The 13,389-nt window shown below is 36.7% G+C and overlaps 2 protein-coding genes across 3 annotated transcripts; both read right to left on the bottom strand.

Moving 5' to 3' along the window:
• Positions 1 to 129: 129 nt before the first annotated feature.
• Positions 130 to 7,515, bottom strand: LOC115456083 (cationic amino acid transporter 4). 2 transcript variants are annotated; one of them, XM_030184957.2, is made up of 8 exons: positions 5,997 to 7,515; positions 5,734 to 5,893; positions 5,416 to 5,664; positions 4,347 to 5,326; positions 4,042 to 4,258; positions 3,721 to 3,882; positions 3,318 to 3,551; positions 130 to 964 (listed from the first exon to the last, which is right to left on the bottom strand). In XM_030184957.2, the coding sequence occupies exons 2-7, from the start codon at positions 5,873 to 5,875 to the stop codon at positions 3,325 to 3,327; spliced, it is 1,977 nt and encodes a 658-aa protein (XP_030040817.1). In that variant the 5' UTR covers positions 5,876 to 5,893; positions 5,997 to 7,515; the 3' UTR covers positions 130 to 964; positions 3,318 to 3,324. The 2 variants fall into 2 exon arrangements, with proteins under 2 accessions (XP_030040817.1, XP_030040816.1); XM_030184956.2 differs by having other exon boundaries at positions 6,207 to 7,515.
• Positions 7,516 to 7,589: 74 nt separating this feature from the next.
• On the bottom strand, positions 7,590 to 12,281 carry LOC115456109 (protein lap1). Its single transcript, XM_030185001.2, is given in 2 exon segments — positions 7,590 to 10,604; positions 10,606 to 12,281. Coding segments are annotated over 2 exon segments (2,754 nt in total). The 5' UTR covers positions 11,974 to 12,281; the 3' UTR covers positions 7,590 to 9,218.
• Positions 12,282 to 13,389: the final 1,108 nt, after the last annotated feature.

The raw sequence follows: 13,389 nt of genomic DNA, 5'->3' as shown, positions 1-13,389 counted from the left end.
TTTTTACTTTCTTGACTGGCAACATTTATTAGTAAACATGTATTTATTTTTTTACTTGTAGTACAAAAATCTCTGTTCATGTATTTTGTATTGTATTCGAATGTAAATACAGGGAATGAAACATTAGACTTGTATTTATAATTAGTTTATGTACACATCAACACTTAAAATGTACCATTAGTATAACAACAATGCTATAGTTTAATTTTTATAAACATTTCCGCTACAATTTTATAATAAATGAGTTCTAATAAATACAATAAACACTTTTTTTGCAACATTTATCCACCTGTGCAGTTGGAAATAAAATCTTTTATCCTATATTTAAAAGGAAATACATTTTTATTATTTAATGCCCAAAAGGCAGATAACAAATGAAACAATGTTTAGGAAGAACGATTCAAATTACAAATAATATTTATTATCTAAAACGAGTTATACTTTGTGCATAAATATTTACAATAAAGCAGATCTTATTATAATGCGTTGTAAATAGCGAACTATTTATTTATGTCACTTATTTATACAATTTACTCGTATGTTGATTTTGTTATGGAAAACTTGAATAAACAATTGTTATGTATGTTATGTATGCACTGGAGGGTTAAATAATACGTGTTCATTCCATTATGTATTTGGCAAATACTTTACAATTTTACGATATTATGACCCTGTTTTAAAATTGTACGTGTAAAACTGAATATAAATAATACGCACAGAATTTTGAAGTTTTTTCTTTTGTAAATACAACACCTGAATTGTTCTAGCAAAAGCAGTTGAAGATTTATCAAAGTAATGCAGAAGCAATATATTTTCCTCTACATAATTCACGTTATCTATATATACTGAATTATAGTTGTGTTATACCATTATAGACTATAATTTTTGCTATAACTTTTCTTTATATACATACACAAAATACTACATCTACTCTTGAGTATGGCGACAGCATTAGGCCGATTAACTGAAATAAAGTAAATAATCAAGTATGTTAAATTACATGAAATAACCAGAACACTAAATAATATTGTAAAAAAATGCTATAGAATAAACTTACGTAACCATGAACTTAATGAGTATTTGTATCTGTTTGAACACAATATTTAGTTTGGAATAGATGCCAGCAAAACCGACTGGTTTTTGGCATAACTGCTAACGGTAAATGCCAAGTCTAAAACGTAATTATTTTCGGACCAATTCCGTTGACGTCTAGATAAATAACTATTTTCCTATGAGATGCTATTGAACACAGAAAAGTTGATTTTTTTTCTTGTTACAATATACACGTTTTTTATCCCCAAGGGGTGAGCAGAGATGCAACTGAAAAATTCCACACTCCGGGCTAAAACTATAAAGAAAAACCCGACCCTGGGACTCGAACTCGAAACCTCAGCACTGCAGTCGTACCGTAATACAACTACGCCACGAGGTAGTCTGGGATGTGCAAATGAGTCACCTATAGATTAATGATTACCTACGAAACTTTCAGCCTACATACAATACCTTAAAATCGTACATATATTTTCGGCGTTAAAGAAAATAATCAGGCTTAATAAGAGAAGGGAATTTAGACTTTCGGATTCTCTCACAATATATCAGAAAGATGTCACGTTATGTTGTTTTTTTTTTAAATAGTGGTAGGTACGTTTGACCCAGTTAGAGCAAATCCATTGGTACCGTAGACAAATGCTTACCTATATCCAGAGCGTGCCTACAACTTTGTAAAGTGATACTGAATAAAATCGCAGAATATTTTTCCTTGTCTCATAATTAAGTAAATATTTCACACCATAGCTGTAATGAATTTACCTCGGCAACAATGATACACAACAATAAAGTAGTAAGGACAATGAAATAATTATGTAGCACTAACAGCAGTTTTTCTTAATATATATATTAACTAGCTTTTGCCCGCGGCTCCGCCCGCGTTATAAAGTTTTTCAGGCTAAAGTTTTCCGTTATAAAAGTAGTACTTTCCCGGGAGCCTATGATCTTCCCAGGGTCTCAAACTGTCTTCATACCAAATTTCATCTTAATACGTTGGGTAGTTTTTGAGTTTAATACGTTCAGGCAGACAGATGCAGCGGGGGACTTTGCATCATTGTTGCATAACTTTAACCGTTTACGCAGCGCAGGCAACGGAAGCTCTCAAAACTCATAATTTTCCCCGTTTTTGCAACATGTTTCATTACTGCTCCGTTCCTATTGGTCATAGCGTGATGATATATAACTTTGAGCACTCCACAAACAAAGGACTATTCAACACAAAAATATTTTTTCAGTTTGAATCGGTAGTTCCTGAGATTAGACATTACTGCTCCGCTCCTATTGAATATAGCGTGATGATATATAGCCTATAGCACTCTACGAACAAAGGGCTATCCAACGTAAAAAGAATTTTTCAGTTTGGACCGGTAGTTCCTGAGATTAGCCATTACTGCCCCGCTCCTATTGGGTATAGCGTGATGATATATAGCCTATAGCACTCCACGAACAAAGGGCTATCCAACGTAAAAATAATTTTTCAGTTTGGACCGGTAGTTCCTGAGATTAGCCATTACTGCCCCGCTCCTATTGGGTATAGCGTGATGATATATAGCCTATAGCACTCCACGAACAAAGGGCTATCCAACGCAAAAAGAATTTTTCAGTTTGGACTGGTAGTTCCTGAGATTAGCCATTACTGCCCCGCTCCTATTGGGTATAGCGTGATGATATATAGCCTATAGCACTCCACGAACAAAGGGCTATCCAACGCAAAAAGAATTTTTCAGTTTGGACCGGTAGTTCCTGAGATTAGCGCGTTCAAACAAACAAACAAACAAACAAACAAACTCTTCAGCTTTATATAATAGTATAGATATAGATAAGAAAAACTGCTGTTAGTGAGTTCTTTTTTTTCTGCTGATGGCAAGGTAATAGACACAAAAATGAGTATTCCCCCATAGTGTTTTTGACGACGTTACAATCAGCCGTTAAAGGTAACACTTTACTTTTAGTGAAAAACGCAGATAATCCTTATAACTGTCGAGGAACGAAGGGGCGTTGCCACCGCCATATCAGCCGTATCAGTGATACGGGGGCCCTAAGCTTTAGGGCTCCTCTTGGCCCGTACCTACATTAAACTAAGCGGGCGCCCAAAAGTTCGTCCTGTCCCGAAGAGCCCTCAACAAATATCGATATAGGACCCCTCTATGGCAAGCTACGCTACTGGAGGAAAGAAATATCTTTTGTTAACCAACATCTTCGCCGCCTCATATTGTCCATTACTATAGATGCAAAAAATATACCTAATAATGTAACCAATAGATGCTTACATTAAAATCACGGGTCTCGCCTAGACAGCTCATCGTCGCATATGATAGGCTTGCGGTCGTCACCCTTGCTGCCGCGCGCGAACCTGCCAACCCGACGTGCGATGGCGTTGGTCTTCTCCACCGCTCCCCAGCCGCCGCTATTACCACCGCCGCTGCCTGACCGGGACAAGAGTCCTGTCACTCCTTCACCTAACTTGCTGTGGTGTATTCCGTACAGGAAATAGAGTAGGAGACCTGAAATTTAGAAACGAGTACAGATGAAATGACATCGCTGTCATTGATCATGTAGGACGTCTCTTTGAGCGGGTTTATTTGATAAGTAAGTACAATTTGTCATGGACTTTGTTCCCAGGTATAACAATGTCAAGTTAATAAAAGTAAATTGACTATGAGGTACACCAACCGAAAGTCATCCAAATGGCGAAGCGGGCCCAGGTCAAAGCGTTCAGATTGATCATCAGTTCGACGTTGAGCATGACACTAGCAGCCGGCAGTAGAGGCACCCACGGTACGCGGAACGGAAGACGCGTAGGGCTTTGTTGATGTGCCCAAATTATCACAAGACCTGGTAAACGAAATAATATTGACGGGTGAGTTTGCACAGGATTTTAAAACTGTATTGTTTTTTGGGTAGGTATATATTTTTTTAAATACAACACATTCTTACAACTAGAAATTGAAACTAATAATATAGAGAATTTGGACAAATAACAATTCCACTTACATGCAATAATAATGAAGCTGAGGACAAAGTCCGGCAATAACGCCCAAAGTCCAGCAGGTTCTGCCAAGAAGTGATTATGAGCGCATAGGACAGCGGTGGCGACAGTGAACGTATATACACAGCTGGTTACAGCAGCGCCCGGCGCTCTTCCTCCGGCAAGGGGCTCCAGCCAAGCATATTGAGCGCGGAGACGACCGACAGTCAACGCTTCGAACATCTGAAATATAGATGATTATAATTTGTTATTTATGTCATATTTTAGAGAGAAAGTTTGAACAAGTAACTTTAGAATAACTTATCCTCACCTCTGAAGAAGAAGAGCCACCATCGGTAGCGGGCGTGCCTGTTGCTGAACTGTCTTCACGATCACCAGGAGAATCGAGTTGCGGCACACCGAAAATTTTATCATCTACTACTGGCGTGGGGCGATATCGTAAGATTATAACAGCAGCACTGACGATTGTGTAAGCCAGCAATGTTCCAATTGACATAAACTCCACCAGTTTTTCCAAATCAAAGAGCAAGGCTATTAAAGCCGATGACAGGCCCGAAATAAATAAATTAGCGATAGGAATCTGAGACTTATTGTTAATGTCGCTAAGGAAGCCAAATAGTAAACCGTCAGCAGACATAGCATACAAACAACGGGGAAGCGAAAACAAGGAACCTAGTAAAGTTGTTGTCATTCCGCAAACAGCGCCAACAGCGACCGCATATTTCGCCCAATCGGCATGCACTGCACCGAGGGCCGCTGGTAGAGCAGCTTCGGCATTGATACTTTTGTATGGAACCATCAAAGTTAACGCCAAGGCAACAAGAATATATCCAAAGGCAACCATTGCCATTGACAAGACAGTAGCTATGGGAATAGATCGAGATGGATCTTTGGCTTCCTCACTCGATGCCGAAATACTATCGAATCCTACAAAAGCATAAAAGCAAGTCGCAGCACCAGCCAAGACGCCAGAAAATCCATATGGCATAAATCCACCATTTTTTTCAGACCAATTAGTAATATCAGCATAATAGAACCCTAGGAATATGACTAGGGATATAACCAATAAATTTAAAATGGTAAGACCATTATTTATGTAGGCCGAAGTTTTAACTCCCACTGCAAGGATCAAAGATGCCACAATACAAATTAAGAATGCTAATAGGTCGGGATATCTGCTGAGGAGAGTCTCGTGGAGTTCACCAGTTAATGATATCGTAGCGTTACTTATAGCTCCATCTAACATTGCGTCCAAGTATCCAGACCACGCCCTCGCTACCGACGCTGCCCCTAAAATCGAACAAATGCTGTTAGGTCACTCATTTTCCATTTATTAATATAAAGAAATAACCATTTTCGTAAGTAATAGGTATACGTACCTATCATATACTCCAAAACAATATTCCATCCTATAATAAAAGCCCAGAATTCACCAATGCTGACATAAGTGTATGCATAGGCACTGCCAGCCCTTGGTATTCTGGTACCAAATTCTGCGTAGCACAGAGCAGCTAGTGTGGAAGTTATTCCAGCAAGAAGAAAACTTAAAGCTGTAGCTGGTCCTGCCATATATCGTGCGACAGTGCCCGTCAACACGTAGATACCAGCTCCGACCATATGCCCCACACCTAAAAAATATCCATTAAATTAAACTAACCGTATTTATATATCACATTCACGATTTCTTAGATACGCACCAAGCAACGTTATATCCAGGGTCGTCAGGCATCTGTTTAAAGGAGTGTCCATGGCATCACCATACAAAGGTTTGCGTCTATTCATTTTGTGGCAAAATCCAGAAAGCACATGACCCAAGATTTTATGCCTTGCCCCCGGCATCTTGGCTAATAAAAAACACTGTAATAAACACCAGGTAAGATTTAAAGTTATACGTTTATTTATTTATATTTTATAGCAAATTGCATAGTATAAATTCTACAAATACGGAAAAAATATTCACGGTATACAGGACACTTAGTTATCCTGCAGGTACATTTTCCTGGACTGATGTACTACTTTGGGGTTCTATCTAATGACAAATGCTTAGTTACACAAGTTCGCGCAAAAATCACTAGAATGAAAAGCTTGAAATTCGTACACTATATATATCACATTTAATAACCATATCACTAAGCTTCAAGTGTTAACCATGAATAAACTAAATACATACCTCGTTATTCAGAGCCAGCTGACGATATTTGCGGTGGTTTCAGTACAAGTGTTCGGACAAAGATAGGTTCGGCGCGCGCAACTAATCGATTTCTAGATAGAATCTGCTTCACTTACATTGCATTGTATATATGGCAATTCTTTAATATACGCGACTTTATAGCATATTTACCCTTCATTAATCACCGTTTAACAATACTAACTAGCTATACTATACTTACGTAGACTTATCACATTTACTTAAATTCTGTAGATTCCAGTACCTATAAGTAACGGGTACGTAAGTATGTGTTTATTATAAGCAAAATGAAATTGCATTTGTCTCAAGTAATAATCATCATATTATTTTACACTCTCATGATGTTATCACGAAACACGACAGGGAGAGAGCCTATCACCATTCGGGTACAAATTGTAATCCCGGCCAACATGGATTTATTTTAGAATTGAGAACACAAATTTATTTTGGCTAATGCGGGAAGCGAATCCAGATCCTCACATTTCACAGCCCAAGGAGACGATCCGTTAATTTACGAACGTGATGCAAATTGAAATTTGGATTCTGTAAATTCATTATCACATTCCTATTACGTAGGTACGAGGTAATACCCAAACGCGCTCTAAGTTCTATTAAATCTTCTACATTCTTACAGCAACAGCTAAATTTAATAGGTATTTATGCTCCAAAATACCAAAAGTAGACCACGCAATATTTAAATCGCTATCTCTTGTCTGTACAATTAAAATATCATAACAGATTAGGCTAGACTTGATGTTCTGACGTAAACCCACGTCTGTTGACCTAATTTGATTTTTGGTAGGAGATGGTAATGATCATCTTTAGGGCAGCCAAAAAGCTTAGCCGTAGAAAAAGGTATTCATACACCTGTATCCCTGAAGGGATAAGCAAGTGTGGAAGACTAGTGAATACACGAGTCAGTCGTAGATATTACTTTTGTCGCTCATAATTTGGGACACGAATCGCGATTTCATCCATCTCGCAAGCATTTAAAGATTAATAAGGCCAGGTATGTAATTTGTTTAACATGGGAATTGAAAACAAATTTCAAACACCCGTAGTAAGGATTTTAGCACGTAAACTTTTTCTCAAAATGATGAAGCCCCTAATTGATTTTAAGGATTATAATTTGTAAGATTGAATGTAAATATTTACTACAATTAAGTCACTAACCGTCATTTTTAATAAACAATCCCAATCTCAATCTTTGACCCAATTACGAGAATTGACCAAACACAAAAGCACATGTAAACACATCTAAAAAAAAATATTATCCTGATTGGTCCATTTTCGCGACAGATCGAAGAAAGCGATTGGGATTGTTTATTGAAAACGGAGGTATGAAACAAAATAAACTTCTGTAGGTAATATAAAAATACATTTATTTGTGTTACTAACGTCAATAGGTACACATTGCATGAAATTTGTTATTTGTGCTACGTCCCTCTTAATAATTAAGATCTATAATTCGAATATATGTACGTCACCGATATACAATTATTGTTTGTTTTTGTGTTTAACTACCCTCCTACATCTTGCCTCAAATGGTTATATCTAACATTTTGTGAAAATCTATCACTATTAGTGTGCTCTACCCATGAAATAAATTTTATTGAGAATTATTTTTCTAATTGGCTATAACTCATGTGTACCTACACTTTAAAATTTAGTAGGAATCATGCTAATAAAAATATTCTAATAGAGAGCGACTTTGTTATTGCATCAAGTTATTACATACCACATAAATATTAAGTTATAATTTGCACGAAAAAATTAAGACATAAAATAGTAAATAATTTACGTTAACCTGATGTACTATTTGGCATTATTACCAGACTTATTGTATAATAAGATGTTTAAACTGGCAGTCAAAAGTCTTACTTTAAATGTGTGTATACTATAAAATATATCATTCAGAATTAAAAATACTGTACTTTTCAATTTGATATTACAATATTTAGAATGTTGAACTTGAAGAATTAGACACCATAAAATAAATACGATATCAATGTTACTAAACGCTAAATAAATGCTGTTAAGAAAATAGATTGTTGAGTATAGTTTAATTCATAACTTGTATTTAAAAATATATGGAAAAAAATTGCATAACATTATGTTAACAGCTGTGATGTTTAGTATCAAAAGTACACAAATATAAAAATAACAGCTTGAAATGCATTATATCAAGACAAACATCACAGAATTTAGAATAAAATGTTGCATAGAGTTCTTAATAATGAAAATGGAACTAGTATTTTTTTAAATTATTATACAAACATGGTTGACTTGATAGTAATTTATGATATTCAACTTTGTAAATATAAACATACATAAAATAGTATCACATGAGATTATAAAAATATACAATATTGCAAGCCTTGAAGTAGTTTCAATAAAACAGTAAATAAGTACATAGTTAATACATAACAATGTTTGAGCCTGTCAGAGCTTAGTCACTATAGAAGGAAACTTCTTTGAAGTCATATCCTACATGTATTAGTTGTTTATAATTTACATTACACTCAAGGATCACACATAATTTTCCTGAGAACTGTACATTGAATTTATAGAAATTAGTTGCCTTATGCAACTCATAATTATTATAACATTTTGGAACAACATAGTTGTTACAAGTTGTACTTAATCAGTACCTACATCATATTCTAATTACATGCCACAAATTTTATAATTTAAAACATAAATAATTATTAACTTTTCAATAGCCCTCAATGAAATTTATATACAAATTATCATAATTTTTCTTAAATAAGTGTTAACAATATGATCCATCCCCTAGCACCTTAATTATTTCTTAGCTTCATATCTATATTAATTATATCACATTTAAATTGCACATTCAGAAAACAGATTTACCATATTGACTGAAGAGCAATGATTTTAATACAATATATTATTATAATAGTTACACTAATATTGTTCATATGAGAAAGTCTTTTCAAAGAAACACTTTTGTGTTCCCTTAGAATGTAAACACTATCCGCCCGTCCCATTAAAATACTGAGCATGTTTTGTGTAAGGAGCTGCAATGTGGTATGGCGGTGGTTGGCCTCTTCCATAAACATTTTCAGATATATTGCTAGGACTATGTCTATGGCTTATTACACTAGGCGGATTCGAGGAGGCTGGTATGGCATCATACAAATCATATATATTTTGACTAGAAGGTGAATGTACATGGCTGTAACTGCCATCATCTGATATGAGTGGCGTGTTCGTCATCCTGTATGGATTTGTTTCATTAGTATGACCAGTGGGAGAATATAGCTCTGGCGATTGGTTAGGCACATATGTAGGACTTCCTGCAGACATATTATAGATATTGGCATTTGATGGAGGTGGTGGATGGATAGTTTGTGGCCTGTATTCATGACTCTCTGCACCACCATCACGGTATATATTGTTGTAATTACTTAAGTTTGGCATTGTTGTTGAGCTCACAACCTGACTGACAGTATGAACTCTAGGATTGGGCAAATCACGGCTGCTATGTGGATGATAGCTGTATGTGTCATAATTCCTTTGCCCATATGATTTGTCTTTGGCACGTGCATAAGTTTCACTGTCATATACACTTTCATGATAGTTGCTTTCAGGTACAGGGTGACATACATGATCTTTGCGGACATACAGTGGCTCATAAGAAGTAATATTGTTTAGAACAGGCCTTGTATTGTATGAGTTATCACTAAAATGCGGTGACAAAATGGTTTCATTATGCACCACCCTGCCTTGTGAGCTCACATTCATTCTCTGTAAATGATTGCAAGTGTCATCTATAGTATTTCTATAGCCACTATCATTAGCACTCTGATAATTTTTATAATCCATATGAGCACCATAAACACTCTGAGGTGTGGGTGCACTAGACCTATCTATGTCTTGTCTTGAAGAATATTTTTCATTTGGTTGTGGAGGATATGGTACTTGTGATAATACATAGTGATCAACATTATCTCCTTTGAAATGTTCTGTTGCAGCACCATTATTTTCTGGATACAGTGCATGATCCACACTTTTATAAGTTTTGTCTTGTTCATGTGAAAGATCCAAAGGCTTGTCATATGCATTCTCGGCTGGCACATTATCGTAAACAGATATTTTCATAGCATCTTGATTAGGTGCTTCCAAATTTTCCTTGCTAACATTTGGCAGTTCTTTTTTGTTATCTGATGCAAATCTTTGCTGAAGTGTTGGAGTTATCTTAGCAGCTTTGATGTGTACTGCATTTTGCATCGGAGGAGAAATATCTTGTGTGCCATCTTTATGTATGTTCCTTGCATGTTTAGCCAGTGCCCTTAATTCTTTAGGATAAGGAGTGGGGGCTCTTCTTAACTGTCCTGGTTTTTCTGGGACTTTGGGGAACTACCTTCATATCCTCAAAGCTAATATGACGAGCAGAGGCTTGAGTTTCAGAATTATCCGGTTTCTCATTGTCAGATTTGATCTCAATGGGGGCTAAAGGCACTTGGGGAAAGAGGAAACAAGTCAACACTTGTTCATATGTATGAGGGTCTACTTCAGAATGCATAGGCACTAGAGGTTTGCTTTGATTCTCAGACAGCCACAGGGCCACTAAATTATCACAATTCAACAAGGACTGGGGAAGACTACTCAATGAGTTTCTTACTAAATTTAAAACTCTTAAAGAAGATAAATGGCCTATTTCTGGAGGGATTTTAATCAATTTGTTACCACGAAGGGACAAAACAGATAACTTTACACAGCTCCCTATTTCTGGAGGGATTGATCTTAACATATTGTCATCAATATTAAGGTATTGCAATTTCCTAAGAAGACCTATTGATGAGGGCACCTTGTCCAAATAATTGCACATAAGCATCAACTCCTCAAGGTTTGTTAGTTGGCCTATACTCTCAGGTATTGAGTATAATCTATTATTATCTAGTTTGAGTGTAGTCAGATTACTCAACTGCCCAATACTGTCAGGAAGCTGAGTCAAGTGATTCAGCGATAGGCTTATATCCTGCAATTGCTTACAATAACCAATTTCAGGGGCAAGCTCTTCTATCATATTATTACTTGCCTCTAAATGTATTAAACTCTCCAATGGCTTTATTATCCCTGGTATACAGGTTAGACTGTTACTGTCAATCCAAAGTTCTCTTAGTTTCAAGAACCTTCCAATCACTTCAGGAAATTGTTGAAAATCATTTTGTCCTATATCAAGTCTTAATAGTTCAGTGGAACGGGATAGTGATTTGGGCAAAATCATGAGATAATTGTCCCTCAGTTCAAGTATACGTAAATTAGCTAGTCTCCCAAAATTTCCTGGAAGATATTCGAGGTAGGTATCATTCAAATATAATTCTTGGAGTGCAATAAGGTTTGTGATGGCATCTGGCAACTTCTCCAGTGGATTCACACTTAGATCTAAGAACGCTAAATACTTAAGAGCTTTCATAGTCTCCGGTATGGATGTAAGTGTGTTTTTGCTGATATTCAGGTGATGTAGGTTTACGAGGGAAGATATGGCAGCGGGGATTGCAGCGACTTCATTGTCACAGACATCTAGATACTTCAGGCCGTGGCACATAAACAGTTGGCGCGGCAACTCCGTGATTCGGTTACTCTGGCACAACAGTGTTTCGAGAGTCCTCTCGTACACGAACACTTCCGTTGGAAAGTCGATCAACGACTGATGCGAATAGTCCAACTCTACTACATCTTCTACGCCAGGTCTCACGCAACACAAAAAGTCGAAAGGCATGTTGGACGATACTTCCAGCCATACAAAAAAATTACACAATTTTTTTGTGTAAAAGACGCATCAATCACACTCTATCCAGATTGTAAAGTTTATGTACACTTTATATTTAACTGCTACCGTGTTTGTCCATTTGTATAAACTCACAGAATAGAAGATAAACTAAATAGTATAAAATTACACGCTAGTGATTCACTCAAACAAAATAATGTTAACCTTCCCCACCCAATCCCAATACGATCCGTCCGTCATTTTTTGACAATCTGATAGACAAAAGTTATAGCAAATTATTGAAGTCAAAGAAATATAGACATAATTGCCTTAAAAATAAAGATAGTTTTCTCATAAATCATAATGACAACAAAAAAAACTTTACCATAAACATTTTTTTTTGGTTTGATTTACTCCTTAAGGAGAAGGCAAAGGCTCTCAGCCATACAGCCTAACTAACCATAAACAACAGCGTAAACTTTTATGCCGTAGATATGAATCTTTCTCGCACAATACTTTATTATTCACAATTACTGCTGCCATCTATCTGTAAGTAGTATAGATACAGTAAACACAATATTGCACTAGACTTTATTACCAAGCTGATGTCTCGGGTTTTTTTTTTTTAAAGGCGGTTGATCCCGCACTCAACACCGGGAGGAACCTGCGAACGGTACACTAGTTCCTCCCGGCTTAACGACTGCGAGGGCCAGGAGGAAAAGGGGAAAAGGAAGAATGGGAGAGAAGTGTGGGGGAAGGAAGAGGAAGTAATAGGATGGACGGAGAGGAAAGGGAGGTGAACTGTTCTACGAGTCCCTGTCAGACCCCCCATGTGCACTTGCTACCATGGGGGCGTAGGTATCACAAATTGTGTGCCTAGGTCCGCGACATAATGTCCCCCCGTGCATGGGCGTGCATTCGGTGTGAAGACCGAGCGCACAAGAATTGCCTCGGGGGGGGATGTCTCGGGTTTGAATACTGGGTCGAGCAGTCATTTTTTGAGCAGGGTTTTTCTGCTCAGTATCAACTCGGAGTCAGTCGGCAATAACTAGCAGCAATTTATTTTTATATGTACCAGATAAGACACCTAATTTGTCAAAATTGGCTCACTAAGAGCGACGAGCAAAGCTAGAGTGGATATATTATATATCCATTTACGCACATAAATAATCATACTTTAATAGGGTGTCAAAATCCTAGTATCCTCATAGTCAAATAAAAAACTGGTTATTCGACATTTGATCTTACTTGCACAAATAATTTCAATCTTGGTATGCATCCTATGATTCCAGAAGACATAATTCAACATAATATTATGAGGATGATAATGAATGTTATTTTCTGATCATTTCCAATTTTAATTTGCTGAGAGGCCAAGCTACATAGGACTTAGGTAATGCATTACAGTGGTCCCCCAAGCCAGGGACT

The sequence above is a fragment of the Manduca sexta genome, chromosome 14, assembly GCF_014839805.1.
Source record: "Manduca sexta isolate Smith_Timp_Sample1 chromosome 14, JHU_Msex_v1.0, whole genome shotgun sequence".
NCBI lineage: Eukaryota > Metazoa > Arthropoda > Insecta > Lepidoptera > Sphingidae > Manduca > Manduca sexta.
Note: the sequence above shows the minus strand (reverse complement) of the source record. Positions and strands in the feature narration are given on the sequence as shown.

What these genes read in the sequence shown, in the direction of transcription:
- LOC115456083 (XM_030184957.2), bottom strand. Translation starts at nt 5,875, where the DNA reads ATGCCGGGGGCAAGGCATAAAATCTTGGGTCATGTGCTTTCTGGATTT. An exon ending in CCTGGATATAACGTTGCTTG is followed by an intron (nt 5,665 to 5,733) that starts GTGCGTATCTAA and finishes GATATTTTTTAG; the next exon opens with GTGTGGGGCATATGGTCGGA. An exon ending in CAGCTTCATTATTATTGCAT is followed by an intron (nt 3,883 to 4,041) that starts GTAAGTGGAATT and finishes TTCGTTTACCAG; the next exon opens with GTCTTGTGATAATTTGGGCA.